At 42.8% G+C, this 24,271-nt stretch overlaps 1 protein-coding gene across 3 annotated transcripts in view; it reads left to right on the forward strand.

Moving 5' to 3' along the window:
* rai14 (retinoic acid induced 14) overlaps positions 1-24,271 on the forward strand; it is a 53,958-nt gene that overhangs the window by 2,279 nt on the left and 27,408 nt on the right. For all 3 annotated transcript variants that reach the window (XM_076283530.1, XM_076283531.1, XM_076283529.1), the window contains exon 3: positions 15,582-15,712. In XM_076283530.1, coding sequence (XP_076139645.1) covers positions 15,582-15,712 — 131 coding nt within the window. The remainder of the gene's footprint in view (positions 1-15,581; positions 15,713-24,271) is intronic.

Here is a 24,271-nt window from a genome sequence, read left to right on the forward strand (position 1 = left end):
AAATGTCATGCATTCGGTTTGGCTAAAGTGCTTGCCAGTAAGACCAAAGACATGGGCCAAGTGTACTGTGTGTTGCCAGCTGCGTTTTAACAGCACCATAAGAGAGGGGGAGAAAAAGGTATCCTTTTGATACTATTTAAGGCTCTGTGTGTCAGCCTTAGGCCTTGGGTGCTTTTTGACCAAAAGTTTGCGTACACAAAAGATTGCGTTCTGAACGAAACCTTACCCAAATACTATGCGGGCACTATTCTGAATTCTGTGGTGTTACTGGAGTGCAGACCACAGAATTCAGACCCAGGGTTGTGAATAAAGCTGGCCTTGCATGCTCATGTTCAGTCACGTACTGGAGCTATACAACCGCTTCTAGTGTTGATGATGAGAATACTGCATCTCGCAGGCCCATCACTTTTTTTTTTTTATCACTGGCCCTAATTGCACTGGAATCTCTTTAACCCTTAGAACCCGATTGACGCAAAGTGCGTCAAAAAACACACCCTTTCTTCTCTGTTACATTGCTCCGGAACTGTTCATCGCAACGAGATGAAACCTTTATTACGTGACAGAGCAGAAGTAAAAAAAATCATGAAATTAAATCAAATTGCATCATATTAACAGTCTATACTTCTCTGCGTTCACCTGCGCACCCACTCTCGTTTGAATTACTCGCGAACCCGTGATCGCATAGATATGGCAAGCATATCTTGCATATCAAGAGGAGACACAGGGCTATCCATTGATACCATGTATATCGATCCTTCTGGCTTATAAAAACAGACGAAGTGACTGCAAAATAATAACGTCATGTACACAAAACAACGCTGCACACCCATTACTCTGGTTTGAATTACTTGAGGACCCATGATCTGATAGATATGCCACGCATGTCAGATGAAAGAGGAGACTCAGAGCTATCATTTGATACCAAGTACATCATGGGTTATAAAACAGACGAAGTGACAGCAAAATAATAACTTCATATAGCTGGACTTACCCCACGTTTTTTCTGTTTTTGTGGCAAAGCATGTTTATAATCCAACGCTATTGTGTGTTTCTCTATGGCAAAGCATGTTCATAATCCGGTTTTGAGATCCTAGCAAATTCCTGCATGGCATCCAATTCAAGGCTCACATTGCATCCCAATTTGTTCAACAAAGAAACGCCTTTTTTGCCTTTACTTTGTTCATGGCAATGCAGTAAAAAGTTGAGAATCATTATGAGTGCATACACCATAGGCGCGCAGGCTAACACGCAACCTCGGGTCAAGTCAGGTCAGATCAGTTCTTGTCACAGATATGGAGCGCAGAAAGGTCATTTTTCATCACTAAATAAAAAATGGCATTTATTTCCATAAATCACACACCACATATTTCTGTAAATTGCTCAGCCCCAGAGTATCCCTCCAACATGGCAATTGTATTGCCCGATTCAGGACAGTCTGCCCTACACACACATGAAATGCATGTAGAGCTATGAGCTTGCTGTGGTGAGATACATGTCGAAATATAAGATTTTTTATAATACACTTTTTATATTTTAATTCTTTAAAAATCAAAATAAAATCAATGCTAGTACTAATACATGCAATGATGGCAGATCTGGATAGCCTAGACTCTGCTGAAAAAAACAATACATAATGTGTGTGTGTGGCACTTACAATGACCAGAATAAATAAAAAATATCCTTATGAATAAAGGTAGTGAAAATGCCCTAAAAACAGCTGAGGGTTCTAAGGGTTAAGGGTCAGCGTTTCACTCTTCAGTGAAACATGGGTTCTGGAATGGCAAAAAAATGCACTTTTTAGAAGAGAAGTAGTCCAATGGCCAAACAATTCTCAGATGAAATGTATCGGAGAAGCAGGAGTACAATATGTGCATACCACTAGCTAAGGGGTCTTTTTTGTTAACGAGAAAACTTTTTTGTTAACGAGACCTTTTTCTGTTTCTCATTGTGTAGTCACACCAGTTCATCCCCTCCCTTGAAAATATTTAAGCAGACCTTTGTTCAGTCTCACGTACAATTCCACAGGCCTTGCCAGCCAGTAGATGCTGGCCTAGATTGAAAGGAAAAAAATTATGCATATAAAGTAGGAGATTGCAGGAACAATTTGGAGCTGTGTGTGTTCCCCACAGAATGCTTGTAATGTGGCCAGCGTTGTCAGTCCAGGACCCCCTGGTCTGCACCCTGTTTAGACTGGGGAACCTTCTGTGTGATGAAGCAGTGCCCCATTAAACCGTGCTACACATATATTAAATATTTATAGGTCCTAGTCCCTCTCTCTCCCTTGGTCCAAGTTTCCTCTGTGAATTGTTTTGAAGTTGTTTTGCTTTTTCCTCCTCTCTCTCTCTCTCTCTGTTTGTGTTCTCCCTTTCATCTGTGATTCATTATTTGTGAAAGCACTGAGACACACACACACACACAGGCACACACACCTACATCCCACACAAAACATCTTATTCAGTATGATGTAATTACGCTGTTTATTAGCATGACAGCATTTGGTTTGGAGCACCGACATTTCAGCAGCCAGTTCATAGAGACAGCAGAGACATTTCAGCAGCCAGTTTACAATGCAGGATGTTCTCTCCCTTCCATATCTTTGTCCTTGCCTTTGTCTTTTTCTAATTTCTTAACGCTGATACTAATTCTTTTCATTATCACAGGCAAACATGCATTTTAAGCATACATTTTAAGCAGATATATTTGCTTTAGATTTGACATGAGGATGTCTTGTACAGTGGAATGGTTTTTGAATATTTCAAGACAAAGAGGGGTTTTGGTGAAAGTTCTTGAAGGTTGAAGCTTACTTAAAGTTTTCAGAGAGCAGTCTCTCAGACCTTGTAATGCTTTGACAGTGTGAACCACGGGCAATGTGTTGGTAAGAAAGTAATGCGGCACCACCAGGAATCTTCTAAACCCAGCCGTGGTGACCATGCCAACCACATGCCAGCCTTTTTTTCATCTACTTTGGCCTTTTCTGTGTCAAATTCCATCATCACTTTTGAAGGATTTTAAACAGGGCTTAAGAGCTGTGTGGAGCCACTGACATCTGTTACGTCCAGAGAATACTTTTATGCGGTGACAGTTGGGCTCACTCCCTATTGTTCTTTACAAAAGGGACACATACTTGCAGTAATGTCTATGTTTTTTGATAAACTTCACACTGTCGGTATGGGAGGAATTGCCCTTTAACTCAACTCAGGCAATAGCTGGCCAAATAAAGAGGATGAGATCATCGTAGACCTTTTAGGGTAGCATGGGAGGCCAGCCGACCAGCCTGGGAGTGAGGAAGGCGGCAGTGTTGTCTCGAGGGCGATAAGTAATTGTGAATGTAGCGTGCGCTTTGAAGGCTTGGCACAGTTACCTCATCAGTCAGACATGGGTGAAGGGTGATGCGAGTAGATAGATAGTCTCTCCACCAGCAAGAGGGAAAAGGGGAAAACGCTCCACTTCTCAGCCTCCTAGCAAAAACCGCGAGCCTCCGCTCTCTCTTGGTTTCCTTCACAGCTCTCTGACTCATTCCCATGGCAGCCTTCTAACTAAGTTCATCTGGCTGCAAAGCAGACAGACTATACTGTATTTAATTCCCTCTCTGTCCCCCTATCCGTGATTGACACTTGAGCAGAACCCAGCTCTTCCACAGTGCCATGCCTGAAAGGGAACTGTCCTTGCGCATGCTGGGACCATTTATATACTTGTTAGTGCACTCTACATGGGGGCAGCCGGGACACGGTCAGAAATAGCTGGCTGCATTGACAGGGACAGCTGTAAATAAATTGACTTTTATTTGACTGTGTAAGACTCAACATGGCCATTATATTTCCAAACATTGCCATTAGAGTATTGAGTAGTGAAATCGTACAGTATTAAAGGAGACCCCTGTCTGCTCCATTCTTTGAAAACTGGTTGGGATAAGGTCAGAAAGGATTGATGGCTCTTTTGCATGCTCTGAGTCTATTTTCTTTCTCATCCATTGACCAATCAGCTCTCCCAACTCAGACCAGTTTTGAGACTGGTAGTATTTGTTGACAAAAAAGAAACGTTTCAGGTGACCAATAGCAGTAGGTCTGGCAGCGATGCAAGAAAGCAAAAGAGAATGGGAACAACAGGCGCTTGCCTTGAGCATTATCCTCTGTATTAGCCTGCTCCCAGCTGTCTCACCCTGAGGGATTAACAGAGGCTAGTCTCAGCATGGCAAACCCCCTTTATGTCTCAGTCTCAAGGCCTAATTCATGTGTCTGCCTTGGATTATGCAGTACTGTGCATCAACTCTGTCAACACAGCTGTCTGAAATGCTTATTTGTTACATATTCTGTGTTGTGTTGTCTAGACAACACTCTTTTTTTGGAGTCTTTAACCATCTTTTTAGATGGATTTTTGCTTACTGTATGTCTAATTGTAAGGCCTGTCTGGAATTTAGTTACTATTGTCAGAAGGTTCAAAAGGGTGAAGCTCCCGATAACGTACACATGCTTTCCTCCCAGCATGAAGTAACGATGCAGTCGGCAGATGGAAGATAAGACGGGGAATACAGAGGCCTTGAGAGTCAACATAGAGATGGCAAACAACAGATACATTTCTCAAAATCCGCATTAACTTTAAATTTAGAACTTTTTGGGGCTTCTTGTTTTTACTTATTGTTCATTACATTCATCTCTGTGGTGGGTTGTAGAATTTTAATGAAGTTTTTGTCTGATATTTGTTTCCATCACTTCAGACTGGTTTTATTGCTCATTAAACAATGTCCATTTATGATATCTTGGAATGATATCTTGGGTTATTGTTACATTATTCATTTAAATGCACTGCAGTAATTGTAGCCCCCAGACCAAAGTGAAACAGTCTGGAAAGTGTAAGCTTAAGCATTCCAAATTCAATCATGTATTAATAGAACAGGAAAGGCTATTTGTGCTTCAGGAAGTATAGCGCAAATGCTATTTTTACAGTGCTGAAGGGTTAAGTCTTTGCTGGCCTCAGAGCAGAATGAAATATGACGAAGTACTCAACATTCCTTGTAAGCAGCAACAAAAAAAGAAAGACCGAGTGAGTGAAAAAAGAAACGATGGCGCTGCTTATGTTGTCCTTTCACTAACCGTACCTCAGCACAGGCTTGATAAATGTCTTCCCAGACTCTGACCTCATCTGAGACAAGGAACGCCAGCACCAATCCTTTCCTCTTAACTGCTGTGATTTACAACGATTCCCAGCAATGGGTCTCTGTGTTTTTTCCCCCTGCCCGTACGTGAACTAATGTGAGTTTGAAAGAAACCTACAGAAGGCTCAAGCTTCAGGCATCGCCTTAAGGAACTTAACATAACATTAACTTATTTCAAACAGTCTGGTTTGGCATGGCTGGTTTGTGATTTCTGTTAGGGGAACATTCAGCTTTTGTGAATGTGGAGAGAGATTGTTTTGGCAATGCATAAAAGATCACATCCCGTAAAGCAAGAAGATTTGGAGACGGGGCAGCTTTTCTCAAGTGGATGTAGATGGCTGTCCAAGAGCAAACATGTAGCGTTTGTTTGTTGACCCTTCTTTCTTCCGAGGACTGAAGTATCTTATAGTTTGGTTTGAGCTTCGGAGTAATGTAAACTTGCAGAAGCCATTTTGAACAGTTTAAGCTGTTTCAGCTGTTACACAGCAGAAAAGGAGCATTGTGTTTATTTCGGAACCCTATTCAGATGTTCTGCATTATAAACCCTGGGAATGAAATATGCTCTGTTCCGGAATGGACCAGGGTTCTCGAGTCCCTGCCACCCTCGCAACTCCCAACATGCATCTGTTTTTTTTGGGGGGGGTGAGGGGGCACAGAGCCTCAGCGCCACAGACACAACTCTGTCTTCCTGGCCAGACAAGACATGGCACCTTTTCAGACAGCTGGTCCCAGTCATCGGAAGCGCTGTCTGAAACGTCTTGACTATGGCTTGCAATTTTGCTCAACGCATCGAGACGAGCTCTCCAGCTTGCTTAGGATGTGTCTCCACACAGTGCTTACCCAGTATAATCATAGGGCTGCTGATGATTGAGGGGGGCTGAGGGCTGAGGGTTGAGGGTAGGGCATGGAGGAGGACTGGAGAGAGGGGGGGAGGGGCAGTGGGGAGGGTGGAGAATCAGATTTATAAGATCAGCCGAGGGATGTGGGTGTGGGTGAACCCCAGACACAAGAGCTAAGGCTTGGAGATGCAGGCAGAAGTGGCTTTAGCAGCTGCTGTTCGTCTGGATGGACTATAAATCCAGACTAAAGGTTTTTTGCCAGGTCTTTAAGATTTTTTTTTTTTGCTCCTTGACTACAGAGTGAGGTATTTTGCAACGGCCCATAGGATTGAACGATTGTGCAGAGTTCCCTTCAGTTAAAGCCAAGTACTTTTGAAGATGCTTTATTTCTGTATTTCTCATCATAGGTTACGTTTTATCATTATGCTGTGCGGTTTTCAAGTCTTAATAAGATTAGAGGAGCTTATGGCTTTGGTGTACTTTCGCCCTGGGGATAGGGGAGCTCTGTTGGGGGTCTCTTGCAGACTAACACACTCTTCTCCAGGCGATTTTAAAAGGAAATACTCACACCCTCCACCCTGTGATCAGGGACACCACCTTTTTGGAAACTGTGATGCATTGCTCCGTGTCATGGGTGTGCCGGCATCTTAACCTGTCTCTTCTGGGTTGGCAGGTCAAAGCACATACATCCCTCACCCAACTTTCCCAGCTTGAGCTGCTGAAAGTGAGATGCTGTTAGCACCAGGCTTAGGCAGCCTATCAGCTGGCCTATTGGCTGAGCGCCTAACTGAACATGATACCCAGAGAAGCTTGAAGGGGGCAGAGCGTGGTCAGTGTAGTTGCTGATTATTTCCAAGATGTGCCTCCGACAGTGTACACGAATTGCTGTTTTTGGTATGCTAGTAAAGAGCCTGTGCACAAAGATAATTTATATTGGACGTTGTCCCTTTGCTCTGGAAAGCGTAATGTACTGCGGTTTGGCCAGTGAAATCACTCTCTTCCCATAGTGCATGCACAGAGCAGAGACTTGCTGCCCCCTCCCCACCCCCACCCCCACCCCCACCGTCAAATTCCCATGAAGCATAAAAAGGGGTTTATGGAAAAGGACCCGTTTAATGGTCTGCTCAAAGTATTTCCATCTCTGCTGTCCCTCTCTCCCGCTCCCTGCTCCCATCCACTCCATTACTGCCATGTTGAGGAAGACCTGGATCTGATAAGAGTGAGGTGTTTACACTGAAGAGTGGGTGTTGGTTGTGTTTGGTGTGCGTCTCCATATGTACCCTCCTTCTACCGCCACCACCGCAACCGCCAGCAACATTTACTCAGTCACACACAGAGCCCCCCAGATAATGTTAAGTGTTTCCTGTTTTTCCAGGGGTAGGGGAGGGGTGGTGCTAGATGTGAAACAACAGAGATCTCTTGTCTTCAATCTGTGTGGGTTTCATTTGCACCAGTGGCTGATGTATGCACACTGGCAATGATTAATACATTTTTTTTCCAACAGAAGGAATGAAACCGGAAAGTATAGCTGTTCTCCCCTGTTCGTGGTGCGGGGGTACCTATGAACCTGATATCCTCACTGCTGAAACTCTCACCAGCAGAAGGAAATGGATTGCACCGTATATACGCTGAACAGCAACGTTTTTTTGTTGTTGAACACGCTTCGACAAGGAGACGTTGGTGCTTGTTCTGTCAGGCATTTATTTGTTTACGCCTCCACTTATCTTTGTGGCATTTTGCAATTTTGCACGCTTGATCCTCCACAAAGCCTAAACTGAATTTGACAGTTGCTTCATCCGATGTTGTGCCACACAATCTGCCACAGCTGTCCTGTTGAAAGTGCAGCCATTGCGCAGATTTGGATTGACCTCTCTGATCCAATTCATATGATCCTGATGCATTTGACGAGGTCATCTCATAAGCACTGGATTAGCTGTTGCTCCACATTTGTATTGAGTGCCAATCAGTGTGTTGTAGCAGGAAGGTGGCTGCGGGCCCCAGGCCATCTCACATTTGCAGCTCTCATTGTGACTATTCTGTATGAGGATCCAGACAATAAAACGTGTTTTCAACGATTTTCCTCACAATGCATAAATCAAAATCTTAATGCATCACGCTGAGAGAATGATGGACTTTTTACCCTGAAGCATTAGCATTAAATGTGAGACAATGTAACCAATAGGGACTATGTTTATCCACAGGAGGCTTGTAGACGTTTTTTTTTTTGCTTTTATAGGCTCTTTGTTGTCTTTAAGGGAGGATAATTGAACTATCCAGAGGCAATCAACTCAGTGGATGCCCATTGCCCGATGTGCTCTGTATGTCTTAATTTTGTGAACGCAATGAATTGCTTGCTCGCATGCAGCTGCAAAATTGGAGCGCCCATTTATATGCAGTCAGACTCTCGGGGCCCCTGTGGTTGTGCCCAATCGTTCCCTCTAGCCAGAGAGAAGTTTCAACACATGCAGCGTCTGACCTCCATACCTGGGGCATGGACCACTGAGCCGCAACATAAATGCTGAATGAAGGCTTGTAAATAGCAGAAAATGTGCCGTGAAACTGGGAGCTTGTATTGAGCAATAATAAAATGACTGTACAAGAGAGGGTTAATAAAGAAATCCCAGCTCGTTCTTCAAACAAAGCCTAATCAGACCAAACGGGGTTAAGCAAAACAAACAGTAGGGATCTGCATTTATTTGAATTTGCAAGTTTCCCACCATGCTCTCTCTCCTTTGAAACCTTATAGGCGATCCACCGTGGTGAATGAGAGTGTAGGGCCAAGAGGTTGGGTTAATTTTATTCACTCTTTTTTTTGGTTTCTCAGACGTTGCCTGAATTATGTATGAGCCAGCCAAAATTTGGAGAAATGCACTTTGCAGTGCTGCAAAAGGTGCTAACCTTTGCCACCCAGTGCAAATGTGAAGTTACTTTTTCCACTACACTGCTTCGGGATACACTGCTTGGTCACCGAGGTCAGTTAGGATGTTGACCCTCATGGGAAGAGAGGTGCCTTGCTCAAGGGCACTTCAGCTGTGGATGTGGGCATGGGAGAGCAGTGCTCAACCACTTCCCCCACCCACATTTTTCCTACTGGTCGGAGATCGATCCGGCAACCCTTCGTTTTCAAGCCCGAAGCCAGTAGGCCACGGCTGCCATATCAGGTTTGTTGGCCAAGTGTACTTGTATACAAGGAATTTGTGAAAGCTTTGCATTTTACCCATCCGGGGTTAGTAACACACACACACACACACACACACACAGACACACACACACACACACACACACACACACACACACACACACACACACACAGACACACAGTGCATTGTCTGGTTGTGACAATGTGTCATATCCATATGGCAAAGGGAAATCCTCAGCAATCAATTTGATGCTCAAGAGGAATCTTGATTTGAAGGATTTTACAGATGTAGAAGCTGATGAGCATGAAGGCAGGAATGGATTTCCTTTCTTGCCTCTACTAGGGAAAGACTGTTGAGCGCCTCAGTAACTTGAGATACATGCTATTCACCAAAAAAAGAGATCCTCAAGACAAGAGAATGTGCAGCGGAACACATCAAGCGTGCACGGCTGCAAGTCCTGCTGTGGAGAGCTGCTAACAAAACACCTCCCGTGTGTACTGATGATCCATCCCTGTTTGGTTGGAAAATAGAGGATGGAATTCCTGTGCCTGTTCATGGCAACACTGACATTGCACCCGAAAAACGTTCTACAGCTTGTTGCTTGTGGATGCAAGGCAGTGCCAGCATGCTCCAGGGTCTCTTGTAGGGCTGTAACGATACACCAACCTCACGATTCGGTTTGTATCACGATTTTTGACCCACGGTTCGATACGAATCTCGATTTTTCTTTTTTTTTTTTTTGGGGGGGGGGGGGGGGGGCTAGACATTTTATTAAATAACATTTTTAATAGCCTCCCTTACAACACCAGAGGATTACAATATAATATATCTATTATTTTATATCCTGATATAAAAATATTTTTCTGAATGACTGATATTTATGACAGCACACTTTATGCAGATTAGCCTATAGCCTAGGCCTACTATTTTATATTACAACTCTACCTCTTTAATTCAGCTGTCTGGTTGAAGCCTGGAAATATTGTAAACAAAGTTGGCTAGCTTAGCCGATCATAGTCTACTGATTGGACTGTTCAGTTTCCCCATGTGTGTTTAAGTTTCAAGGTAATACTTGTTCTCCTTGGGACAGGCCCTGTTGGGAAACGTTGGTATTGAGATGATCAGTGAACTGCAAAGCACTGCGTGAAACACTAGAAAGGGTGTGTCGCGATTCTGCCTTTTCACACCGCGACACAGTATAGTGGATATGAATGTCGCGATTTCGGTTTCGAATCGTATATCGTTACAGCCCTAGTCTCTTGCAACTGTCAGTCAGATGGACTACCGTGCACCACCGACTGCCATTGCAAAGGTGATGCACAGTGTGCAAATAAAAAATTGAAGATGGTTACACTTTCAGTGGAGGATACTGATGACAGCAAGGGAGAAATGTCTGATTGAATGAATATTGTTTGGAGACATTTGATGTTTGTGATGTGTACAAGGCCAGCCTGGCAACATGTTCTGTATATAGCTGCTTTTAGAATCAGAGTACTGCTTTGTTCCTTGTAAACTGTCCATTTAATTGTTGAGGGTTGAGACAGTTTGTTGCTCAGCCTAGCATTTCACCTTACCGGACTTTACAGATATTATGTTCTCTAGAGGGACTTGAAATCATTTTTAGCATTTTATATTGACATTGTTGATATCTGTTTGAGAAGAGCTTTCATTTGACACCGTACATGATGGGTTTATACAGTAATCTGCATCTATTTTTTCATGGTCAAAAAAGGGGGCATGGCAGATTCATACCTTATGTCACACCTATCCTGGGGTTCTACCTGACTAGATGAATCATTCCACAAAATGGTTTGTCTTCTCTATCAGGAAGTTTTTTAATAAGCTTAACAATAAACATATAGCCTAACTCAAACCAGCTGTTAGGCTTATGTCATTTTGATCTGCAAAAACATGCAGCCATGCCTACATTCTGCTTACTGCACATTAATTATAGGCTAATATATAATATAATATTCAGTTTTCATTATTGAATGCTTAGCTGGAATGATGTTTTTCTCTATCATCCTATTTTTTTTAAAGTATATATTTTTTGGCCTTTTTATGCCTTTAATTCGATAGGACAGTGGAGAATGACTGGAAGTGAGTGGGAGAGAGAGTCGGGGTGGGATCCGGAAAGGACCACGGGGCGGGAATCGAACCCGGGTCGCCCGGCGTACGGTGCAGGTGCCCCAGCCAGTTGCGTGGGCCACCTTTCATCCTATTTTTAAAGCAGGCCTGCTTGATTTTCACTAGGGATGCACCGAATCCAGGATTCGGTTTCGGATTCGGCCGAATATTGGATTTTTTGACGGGGTTCGGTTTCTGCCGAACCTTAGAATTTTTCCCCACCGAACCGAACCCTACGCTTACACTATGCGCGCTACACTGGTCGACGTCATGACGCCGCCTTTGATTATAGGAAGGTGTTTACGTAGGTGGCCCGTTCGAATGCAGTAGGCTGTGTGAGTGAGAAAGTGAAAATGGAACTCGTGAGCAGAAAAAGTGTTGTTTGGCAGTACTTTCAGTCCAAAGAAGGTGATTCTAGTCGAGCTACATGTTCAATTTGCAGTTAAAATAAAATAAAATTAAATATACACTGCTGTGGATGTTATTTACTTCATAAATGTGTTTACTGTGTTAATGGACTGAGGATGGAGTAGGATTCGGTATTCGGTTTCGGATTCGGCAGAATCTTAACCAGTGGATTCGGTATTCGGCCGAACCCCAAAAATCTGGATTTGGTGCATCCCTAATTTTCACCACTGTGACTTGGGAATGACTTGAGACTTGCTTGTATCTTGCACATGTGTGATTTACTCCCACCTCCGTCTTAAGCTGATTGATTCATTGTTGGCCACTTAAGTAAGCCTGTTAACTGCGGATGTCTTTCTCTTCGTCCTCCCACTCCCCACCCACAGATGGTCTCAGTTTCACTTTGTACATTATTTGCCTCCTTGGGTGTACAGTATCTTCTCCCCCTTTTTTATGATATGAATTCTACACTGATTGAACTTTGTTGTCATTGCCTGATACTCTCTGTAGCCCAAGTGTATCTTGTTGCAAAGTGACTGAGCTGTATGAGCTCCTGCTCTTATTGGACGATTGTAAAGCTCTTGATTAGCTCACCGACTCGGTTGTGCGTGACGAAGGCTTTATATCAGTATAGGGATATACCTTAGGCATACAGGGTCTGTAGTTCCACAGGGACACTAAAAGGAATAACCCTCTTGAGTCCTAGTGCTCGCTAGCTTTGGAGTTTTCCTGGCGTTCGGCTCTTAAGGATAGTAGGCCAGGATACACAGAAATAGCACTAGGTTTTCCAAGGTGGGTCCCTGATGCCATCTCCAGTTGCAGTACATTCCCAAAATGGTGACAGACTTCAGCTGTGACCCCTTTCATCGGCTGACCTCTGCGGTCTGCTTTTGGCTCAACCCTCGTGCATGCCAGTGTGAGGTAAACAATCTGCTCTCCTCTCAGGGCACTCGACCATTAGGCTTGATTCCTCCCCCTAATACTCTGCACTTAAACACCACTGGCTGTGTGAGTAGGTTTTATTTATATATATATATATACAGCGGGGGAAATAAGTATTGGACACATCAACATTTTTTCCAATGAGGCTATTTGCATGAAATTTTCACCAGACATTAGTATTAACTCAAATAATCCAGTCATATAAAAAAAATCCAAACATTAATGTCCATAGGTAGAGTTATGTGTAATAAAGTGGAATGACACAGGAAAAAAGTATTGAACACGCCTGCTGAAATTTCTTAAATACTTTGTGGAAAAGCCTTTATTCGTAATGACAGCTTTAAGGCATTTCCTGTATGACGAAACTAATCAGTCACAGTATTCTGGTGTGATTTTGGCCCATTCTTTTAAACAGATAGTCCTTTAATATTGAATATTTCAGGGGTCCCTTTTGTGAATCCTGATCTTTAGTTAACTTCCAAAACTGTTCAATTGAATTGAAGTCAGGGCCTTGATTTCCTTTCTCTGAAACCAATTGAGAGCTTCCTTTGCTGAATGGTTTGGATCATTGTCCTGCTGGAAGGTCTAGCCATGTCTCATCCTCATCATCCTGGTGGAAGTAAAGATTCTCCCAGAACAAAATGACTCCATTCATCATTCCTTCAACTGTATGAAGTCTGCTAGTGCCATGAGATGCAAAACAGCCCACACCATGATGCCACCACCATGTTGGTATGTTTTTTTTTTAGGGTGATGCACAGTGCCATTTCTCCTCCAAATATGGTGTGTAGTATGACATCTGAAAAGTTTCATTTTGCTCTTGCCTGACCAGAATACATTCTCTCAGTATTTCATAGGATTGTTCAAATGTTGTGTAGCAAACTTTCAACAAGCTTTGACATGTTTTTCTTCAGCAATAGAGTCATGCGGGATGAGCGTGCATAGAGGCCATGACGGTGGAGTGCATTACCTATGATTTTCTCTGTAACAATTGTACCTGCTGCCTCCAAATCTTTCTGGAGCTTTCTCAGAGTGGTCCTTGGCTCTTCTGACTATCCTTCTGACTTCCTGGTCAGAAATCTTGCAAGGAAATCCTGTGCATGGCCAGACGATGATGCAGTGATGTTTCTTCCACTTGCAGATAATGGCTCCAATACTGCTTGCTGGATGATTCTGAAGTTTTGAAGTGCATCTGTAACCAGTTCCATTGATATGTTTTGCAACAATAAGGTTGCAAAGGTCTTGGGAGAGCTCTTTACCCATCATGAAATGTTTCTTGTGTGACACCTTGGTAATAAGCCCACCAGTATGTACTAACCCATCTTATATCAATTTGCACAGACAGGAGGGACAATTTCTCTAACTACTTATAGATTCCAGTTTGTTCCTTGTCATTCCTCGCCTTTGTGTACTGCTTTTTCTTAGCGTGTTCAATACTTTTTCCCTGTGCCATTCCACTTTTTTACTCATAACACTACTTTTAGACATTAATGTTTGGATTTTTATATATGTGTGGATTACCTAAGTTAATACTAATGTCAGGTGAAAATGTCATGCGAATAGCCTCACTGGAAGTATACTTACTGAAAAAAAATGTGACGTGTTCAATACTTATTTTCCCCTCTGTATATATAGGTGTGTTGGTACGTGTATGCTTGTGTTGCTGTATGTACTAGCTAGATTGTTTGTAGGTGGTATACCGACCTCTACATGTGTAGCCACATTGCGTTGTGTTGTTGCAATCAAAGAAGTTGCTTTGCCCTCGGTCTCGCCCAACACATCAGTAAGCTCAACTAGTATACAGCCAACACCCCAAAGCTAGTAGCTGCTAGCGTGAAACAAGAAAAACAAGCATCATTTGTCCTGGTTTGGTGGCTCTGGGGAGGGGGACAAAGACATGACACTAAATCAACCCTGAGTGGGAGTGGGACATGTTGTGCTGTGCTGTTCCTCCCCCACTGAGAGACCCACTCGCTCCCCTGCTGATTAATTGTGTCTCTGCTGGTGTTCTCCCTCCTACCCAACATCCAATAATCACCTTGTAGCTTCTCACCCATGACTGAAGGTGTGTACAGATTCGAGAGGGGTGGGGGTGGGGTGTCGGAATGGCAAGAAATAAATGAAGAAAACGCCTTCATCTCCTTCATCTTGTTATTTCATGACATGTCTGTGGACAGCGTGTTTCTGGTAGAGGAGCATGCATGAGGTACCTATTGAGGTTGACCTTCATGTCAGGATAGTTGAGGTCAAACCCTTTTGCCTTGGCAGTCAGCGAGGGGTTATTAATGTGGCTATTATTTGAGAAAATGATCCGCAGTTGAGTAGAAAAACAACTCCGGCCTGTTTGTTGATCTTGTTCATTCTTAGAGCGTGAAGCATGGTGCTCTACAGAAATAAAACATCAGGTCGTTCTGAAAGGGTAGCAGTGACAACCTCTCCTTTTTAATAGGCCTGTTACTTCCATGGCAGCTGACATTTATCTCACTACATAGCTTCTTGGCATGAGCAATGATTTGGAATTCTCCTCCCACACCGAATACATGGTCTGTCTTTATCCCAAACACAAACATGGATGAAACCTGTCACATATTTGCCACATGGACCCATGAGTTTTAGCCGCTGTGCTAACACACCCATCTCCCATGCCTCAGGTCCCTTTATTCTCTCACATGGACCCATGAGTTCTAGCCGCTGTTCTAACACACCCATCTCCCATGCCTCAGGTCCCTTTATTCTCTCACATGGACCCATGAGTTCTAGCCGCTGTGCTAACACACCCATCTCCCATGCCTCAGCTCCCTTTATTCTCTCACAGTAAGGATCAGATAGTTTACATTTATGTGGAAAGCCACTGGTCTGCTGGAGATGTAATTCGCTGTATTTATGCTTACTGTGTGTGTCTCTGTCTGTCTGTCTGTCTGTCTGTCTGTCTGTCTGTGTGTGTGTCTGTGTGTGTGTCTGTGTGTCTTCCTGCAGGCCCATGAATGGAGTAAGAATGACGAGCGTCTCCTCTCCGCGGTGGAGCATGGGGAGGTGGACAAGGTCACGTCGCTCCTGGCTAAGAAGGGGGCCAGTGCCGTTAAGCTGGACGCTGAGGGCAAATCAGCGTGAGTAGGCAGGGTCATGTCATGTGTAAAATGTGGGAGGGGACATGGACCTGAAGGGGTATCATCAATGGGGAAGACTGCATGTAGAATTTGTTTTCTCTTTCAGAGATAATCAAACAGCAACTAAAGAAATGTTGTTTGGAAATGAAGCATCATGGGGCCTGCTTTGGCAATGAAAGTGGCTGGCAAAAACAGCCTTTCTACCCCACAGAGATTATTCAAGTGCCAACCACAAACACACACTGGGCTGCCCAAATCTGAAAATGAGAGAAAGATATACTCTGCTGTACTCGTGCATTATCCACAAAATATCACTCTTCTTGGCTATAGAAAGAGGTTGCATTCAGGTGTTCAAATTAATTTGTATAAACATAAGGAGCTCGAAACCTCCCATAACCTGAGCTTTTCCCATTCATGTAGGCTACTGATCACTGCTGGGTTTGTGTTTTAAGCATCAGGTTCTTTCCCTGTCTCTGGGAATCCCATATCATCAGTAGCATCATGTTTGACAAATGAATACTTTTATATGTCCACTTGCTCTCATTGATCCAGTACTCATCTAAACAGACTTTTACTGGCCTGTTCAGTTCTGCTGGTTTCTGGATACATCATAGGCACCAGCTAGTGTACAGTTTGTTCCCAGAATAATTGTATGTGAAGAAGCCATTTAAAGAATTATCAATCTGATTAATGTCGACTACCATAGTTACCGGAGATAACCCTAATATGATGGTATAAAAGCTGAAAATAATGACAGGTTTCCAGATGGCCTACAGGTGTCCATTAGGGTGGTTCACAATATAATGGTATAAGTCTTCCAAATTTTGCCAGATTGCATTTTGCCTTGTTCCTATTGACATTTTGAACATCTGCAGGGCTTAAAATTCATTTTTCAAAATAGGGGGTAATTCCCCCCTTAGGTTATTTATGTAGGGGGGATTTACACACTTTGAGGGGGAGGGGGGGTTTGATTCTGATACCAAGTCAAGAATTGCGATTTCGATACTTCTTCGATACTTTTTTATAAATGTGTTTGATTTTGGGGCCCCCACCACCCTGACGTCATCAGTAATATATACTGTAGTGGGATCATTCACAACAGTGGACATCCTAGATTCTGCTTGACTCTCTCCACACACACAATGTTAAATTCATATAGTGTATTTAGTTAATAATGTATTTTAATGTATGGCATTTTATTAGTAATTACTAGTAGCTAAACATATTTAGTAATTTGAATGACGAGGCCAGAGATGGTAGCTGTACTGCTCTTGTGGAAGAAAGACTTGGCATCAAGTCTTTGAGCATCTTCCCAGGGTGTCTTTCAAGATTTCTCAGCATTGTCTCTTTTCTTCAGCATTAACGCGAGCATCAAAAAATGACAGATATCACAAATGTCGTCCAATGCTCTTCAATGAAGCATCTGCAGTGGTTTTATCCGGATACAGAAGCCTCATGCCAATACATCATGTATTGTGTGTGTGTCAATATTGTGAAAAAGTGTGCCACCCCTAAATGTGCAGCAATTGACTCGGTTTTTGGTACAGATGCTTATAATGCCAATTGGAACAAGACAAAATGCGATCTGGCAAAATTTGGTGAAAATTAATTTTGTGAACCACCCTAGTGTCCCTTTGAAAATGTTTTATTTTAATTTTAGACCTTTACCTCCTGCTCCCACATGTTGCAACATAATAAGTGACTGTCTGCTGAAACATGAGACCTCCCTCTGTTATGACAGTAGCCTAATCACATGCTCCAGTGATCATGTCATCTACCTTGAAAAGGGGTATGATTACTCTTAATCATATGAATTACAAAACAAGCAGAAGGCGTGCTAGAAATATGCTTAACAGAAAAGTTTAAATGACAGGTGAAACACAGGTCTTATGTGAAGTGAAGCGTACCCTCAATTGAACGTGCTATTCATTTATTACCGGAACTGTGATTTATCAAACTTAAAAACCCTTCAACTTTAGACCTTCAAATAGAATCAGAAATATAGCTGCAAGCAGCAATGTGGGGGCCAAGCAGTGCGCTATAGCAGGAATGGCGTTGCCATGGCATGAGCAAGCACTCACAGCAAGAAGCCAAATTACACCAATGTCCTTGTGCATTCTCACAATCAGCTACCATGTCCCTCTACCAAGTTTGGACTTCATACACCAAATTGTTGCTGAGATTTGAGCTCACTTTCTTTATTACAGCACCCCTAGAGGCGAAATGAGACCACTTTCCTTGCATGTCCTCATAATCAGCTAATATGTCCATGTATCAAGTTTGGACTTCATACAATGAAGCGTTGCTGAGATATGAGCCCACTTCCTGTATTACAGCGCCCCCTATAGAGGCCAAATGATGCCAATTTTCTACTGTGTCCTCACAATCAGGTTCCAAGTCCCTGTACCAAGTTTGGACTTCATACATCAAAGCGCTGCTAAGATAGGAGCTCACTTCCTGTATTGCAGTGCCCCCTATAGAGGCCAAATGATTCCAATTTCCTAGTGCGTCATCATAATAAGGTAACAGGTCCTTATACCAAGTTTGGACTTTGTACACCAAAGCGTTGCTGAGATACAAGCTCACTTCCTGTATTACAGCGCCCCCTATAGAGGCCACATGATGCCAATTTCCTAGTGCGTCCTCACAATCAGATACCAAGTCCCTGTACCAAGTTTGGACTTCATATATTAAAGCATAGCCTAGATGTTAGCCCACTTCCTGTTAGGCGGCATCGTCGCCATGTGTGATTGGCTGTCACGGGCAAATAAACTTGAAATTAAAAAATCTGACAAGTATCGTTTGTGAGGCTCGGTCTGAAGATCATCTCCGCCAAGTTCTGTGAAAATCGGATGAAATTTGTAACCGCTGAAACTTTTCGTAGTGTTTGGACCAAATCCAATATGGCGGAGGTCCAATATGGCGGAAAGTGCCGGGATAGGAGTCGATGAACTCGGGATGGTCCAAGGACACAGACACTACCTCAATTGTGAAATCAGACAAAAGAGTCAAGGATCACGCGCATGAACGCATGTCCAGCATTGAACTGGTGGTGGCGCTAGAGTGTTCAATGTATATGCATAAAAATAGCTGTGAGTGATTGGGACAGTGTCCTGACTAATGGTATCGGGTTTTGTTATGTTAACTCAAAGCGTCACGGAGATGTTGGTCTACTTCCTGTTTGGCGGGTTCATCACCATATTTGATTGGCTGTCACGGACAAACAAAAATGAAATTGAAAAATCTGACAAGTATCGTTTGTGCGGCTCGGGCAGAAGATTATCTCCGACAAGTTCCATGAAAATCGGATGAAATTTGTGAACGCTGAAACTTTTCGTAGAGTTTGGACTAAATCCAATATGGCGGAGGTCCAATATGGCGGAAAGTGACGTAATAGGGGTCATTGAACTTAGGTCCCATAGACCCATTAGGCACCCATAAATATCAACAAATACCTACAAATTCTTCAGTCATTCCTCTTTGTTGCTGTGGCCATTTATCAGCAACATATCAACCTACCAAGCAATATCATAAATTCTTCAGTAATTCCTCTTCATTGCTGAGGAGGAAATTGTTTTCCTCCTCCTGTTCTCTGTCATAATTATTTGATGTCTCAGAGATTGATGGTGAAATACCCAGTCAAGGTCAGTATGCTGCCCTAGAGTGATGCATCTGCATCGGAAAATGAAATAGGTTCTCACCAGCTGTGTTGAATGTGCCAGAGGTCTGGTGATAAACATGATCATCTCTGTCCAAATGTGATGCCCCTGTCTGCTCCTACTGACCTTTGGGGTGGACGTCACAGCCGGTCTTCCACATAAACTGCATACAGATGTGTGACCTCAGTGTTCCACATCACCCTGTTGCTTCTCAGACAACTTTCTATCTGATGTCTCATAAACATCATTCTACTCCTGATGTTTGGTTTTGCATTTGATAGCACACTTTTTTCATACATTTTAAAGTATGTCTGACAAGCTACAATTACTGTATATGTAAATGAATGTAACTGTTTTGATCGGCAAAAGAATTACTACAGTTTGTTCCTTTGTAAAACTGCTTCCAGAGTGGGCAGCGATTTTACAACCTCATTGTATTGTAATCTCAGAGCATGCAGCAATATTACAATCTTTTACTGACTCAAATCAATATAACACAGTTCAACTCAAACTCAACTCAAAATTGTCTGCTGTTTTATTTGCGTCTTTATGCATTTTACCTGAAGTGCCTTACCTTTTGTACACTCCACTCAGAGAGCGCAGAGCAGGGATCACAATGGTAATTGCTGAAAAGAAACTCTAAGTTCAACAAAATAGGCTACTGAAATAAAATCTCAGAAAGTCCAAATGAGGCTTAACCAACGATAATAGATCAGTGTACGTCATGCTCACAGATGTGCACAAAGAGCATAATATACCTGAATGATCAATGTGTTCTGTACTTTGGGATGTAGGCGGGAGAGGTTGGAACAGGGGGATGCTTCATACTCCTGCTCCCATAAATGAAGTGGGAGAGACAGTCACAATGAAAGAGAACACCACTGACCTCGATGTGTTCCAAGCCAGCGAGCCGCTCGGTGAGATTGACTCCGAGCAGCAAGCCGAGAGAGACGCGCGCACGGGCACACAATTCGCTCTTTATCTCTGCCAGAGAGAAACGCTCCATTGTTTGTTCAGATCGACCCAAAAGAGGCTCAAAACTTGCGGTGTTGCTACATACAGTACACTCGTTGCTGTGCAGTTTTTTTTCATCGCAGTCATCACCATGGAGATCTCTAACTTACAAAGAATGACAGTATGAGACCTCCTTCGGTTATGACAGTAATCATATGCTCCAGTGGCTGTGTCCTCTACCTTGGAAAGGTTTCTGATTACTTTCTTAATCATATTAATTGCCAAACAAGCAGAAATCTGCGCAATATGTGTAAATGACATGACGAATAAGTGTTGATGACAAGCGGAGCACTCTTGTGTGAAGTGAAGCTTACCCACACTCATCCCTTTGCAAACGAGCATAAGTATTTGAGCATTCTGTTAATATATTACTCAAACGGTAATTTATCAAACTTTAAAGCCCCTTCATCTTAACACCTTCAAATAGAATCAGAACAAAGAGAGACTTGCCTGTGACACAGAAAAATAAAACAGTGTTCAATCTCTGCTGTAAAATCTTTGATGTGTCAGAGATTGATGGTGAAATACCCAGTCAAGGTCAGTATACATGCTGTACCAGAGTGATGCATCTGCATCGGAAACAAAAAAAAATTTCTCACCAGCTGTGTTGAAAGGCCAGAGGTTTGGTGATAAACACAGTCATCTCTGTCCAAGTGTGATGTCCCTGTCTGCTCCTACTGATCTTTGGGGTGGACCTCACAGCCTGTCTTCCTCATAATCTGCATACAGATGTGTGACCTCAGTGCCCCACATCACCCTATTGCTTCTCCGACAGCTTGATGTTTATGTATACATTTATTTAACAGGGACAGGGCATTTAATATCAGAAGTTTGACATCGGAAAAGTTGCAAAGTCCTTGGTGACAACAGGCTGTCCACACACACCTCTATCATTCTGATTTCAATGGAAGCTAATGGCATGTATTTTATCTATTTACATCTCTGTCCGAAAATGGACAGGACCAGTGAGAATAAAAGAAAAAGACCTGATTAAATCATGATAATCTGTCAAATCCATGGTGCACAAATTAACTGCCTGACTTGATTGATTCAGTCCTTCATAGTGTTTGCCTGAAAGCCCTGTACACAGAGAACTGGTTTATAAACATACTTTTCAAGAATTAGAAATGTCTCTTTCCAAGTAAAACTAGAGGACATTTGTGGTGATGCGTTGCCATAGTCCTCACTAAAAACATAGCCATGTGTAAGCAGCAGCCAAAAGCAATCTAGCCATTTGACTAATATCAAAACCATATCACACTTTCCCAAAGCTGAGGTATTGAGAGCAACGCATACATAATATTTGTTATTTACATCAATGTGTCCTTGTGAAATAATAGATTGTTTTGAAGTCATTATTTTATATTGACGTCAGTACAGCTCAGAGCCGCCTCTTTCGCTTTTGGTGTGAAAATGATTGGCATCAGTATGCGGTGCTCCATTGATTGCTCTACCGGGGAGTTGATGATCATCTCAGAAGCAGAACGGCTAGTGTGGAGATGGGTTGGTTGTGTTCCTCAGATTGATTTGGCTGAGGAGGACGAGACTGCATCCAAAGCTCAGATGTTATTGCTCGCTGCCGCGTGTTCTCCTGAGCGTTTGGGGAAAAGACGAGAGATAATAAGAATGGAAAGGTGTCCATTGGCATGAATTTGAGATTGGCATGAATTTGTAACAATGCTATCAGTCATGCCCTATTCGAGCTGATATTTTGGCTGAACAGTAACGATCAATTGCGATAAAATCAGGAGATTGATGACTGGTCTTTTGGACAGCTGGTGTCTGCTTAGTCCATCCCCACAGTTTATTCTACACATTAATTGCAGCTTATCAGTATAATATTAATTCAATTCAATTTATTGAGCTTATATAGCGCCAAAACATTACACATGTATCATGGCGCTTTACAGAATGTAGGCAATCAGAGAAAAAGAAAAGAGGGAGAAAAGAAAAGGAAGAAAGAAAGAAGGCCCATGGGTAACAGGGGCGAGGAAAAACTTACTAGAATTGGAGATGCATATAGGAAGAAACCTCCAGCAGATCCACGACTCAAGGGCCTGACCCATCTGCCTAGGGTCAATACGGACAGTAAGGTCTGTAAACAATGACAAATGCATATCACAGTCAGGTGTGCAGAATAGGACATGGTGTTTAAAGCACCTGAGGTGAAAGTTACAAGAGGTGGGATGATTATCTCATGATTTAGTGAGAGAGAGTGCAATAGTCCGGCGTCGGAATTGTCCAGGAAAGAAAGTTGTCAGGGGGCAAGTGGTGGGTCAGCAGACAGGCCAGAATCCGGGCAGAGTTGTCATAGGCAGGTGATGGGGCTGTACGGGCCAGGAATCCAGGTAGGGGGACAGTAATACAGCAGTCAAGGATGGGACTTCAGGTGTGATGGATAAGAGGAGGGCCAGGCACACGGATGGTTGATGACTGGTGATGATATACCTCACAATTGAGGTACAGTAAGGGGGAAGAAAGAGAAATGTAGAATGGGTTAGTATTACTTGAAATCAATGTGGTTAATGTCAATAAGTGATCAGTGGTGCTATATATTGTTACAGTAAATCATAGTGAGAATGGGCAAGAGAGGGAGAGTTAAGAGAAAGAGAGAAGGGGAGAGAGGAGAGGGGGGGGGGGTTGTACGGCGTGGCACATGAGAAGTCCATGACAGCACTATGCTATAGCAGCATAACTAAAGCATGGTGAGGGGTAGTCGACACCAGCGCAGGTATGGTCGGGGACCACCATCTCACGCGCAACTGGGGTGCTTAATGGCTGGTTAATGGCTTTGTATGTTAGAAGTAATATTTTGAAGTCAATGCGACTTTTAACAGGCAGCCAATATAGAGATGCCAGGATAAGGAAAATATGTTTTTAGTTCTAGTGAGTGTGCGAGCAGCTGCATTTTGAATAAGCTGTAAGCTCTTTAGACAGGTGTTATTGCAGCCAGCATATAGAGCATTGCAATAATCAATCCTTGAGGTTACAAAAGCATGGATTAATTCTCAGCGTCTGGTAAGGATAAGGACTTCCTTATCTTTGAAATGTTCCTTAAGTGATAGAATGAAGTTTTGGTAATCTGTTTTATGTGATTACTTAGTGATAGGTCTTGGTCAATTGTAACTCTTAGATTTTTAACACTTGTGGATGAAGATAGTCGAAGATCAGTAAATGTAGTCTGTGATGAGGATAGGATATAGGACCTACAACCATGACTTCTGTTTTATCAGAGTTCAAAAGCAGGAAATGATTTGTCATCCATGTCTTTATATCTCTTATACATGTGACAAGTTTAGCTAACGGAGTTAATTCGTCAGGTTTTATGGAAAGGTATAGTTGTGTATCGTCTGCATAAGAATGAAATTTAATGCCATGTTTCCTAATTTCAGAGCCTAGGGGAAGCATAAAGAGAGAAAATAACAGGGGCCCTAGTACTGAGCCTTGGGGCACCCTATATTTTACCATAGTCTGGATAGACGGTTTATTGTGGACTTGTACAAATTGTCTGCGATTAGAAAGGTATGATCTAAACCAAGCGAGTGCTGAGTCTTTAATGCCTATCAAATGTTCAAGCCTGTGAAGTAGTATGTCATGGTCTATGGTGTCGAAGGCAGCACTAAGGTCCAGGAGGACTAAAATGTCCATTATCGGCAGCAATGAGGAAGTCGTTAAAAACTTTAACTAAGGCTGATTCAGTACTGTGGTGAGCTCTGAAACCAGACTGATATAATTCTTGGATTTTATTCATATGTAAAAAGGCACTAATTTGTTTGGACACTATTCTTTCTAGTATTTTCGACAAAAAAAGGGAGATTAGATATAGGCCTATAGTTGGCCAGGCTGTTAGGGTCAAGGGTAGGTTTTTTGAGGGATGGCTTAATAA

The sequence above is a fragment of the Alosa pseudoharengus genome, unplaced genomic scaffold (assembly GCF_046254945.1).
Source record: "Alosa pseudoharengus isolate Yale_2024_CS ecotype anadromous, Long Island Sound unplaced genomic scaffold, YU_APseudo_1.1 YU_APseudo_1.1_scf_14, whole genome shotgun sequence".
NCBI lineage: Eukaryota > Metazoa > Chordata > Actinopteri > Clupeiformes > Clupeidae > Alosa > Alosa pseudoharengus.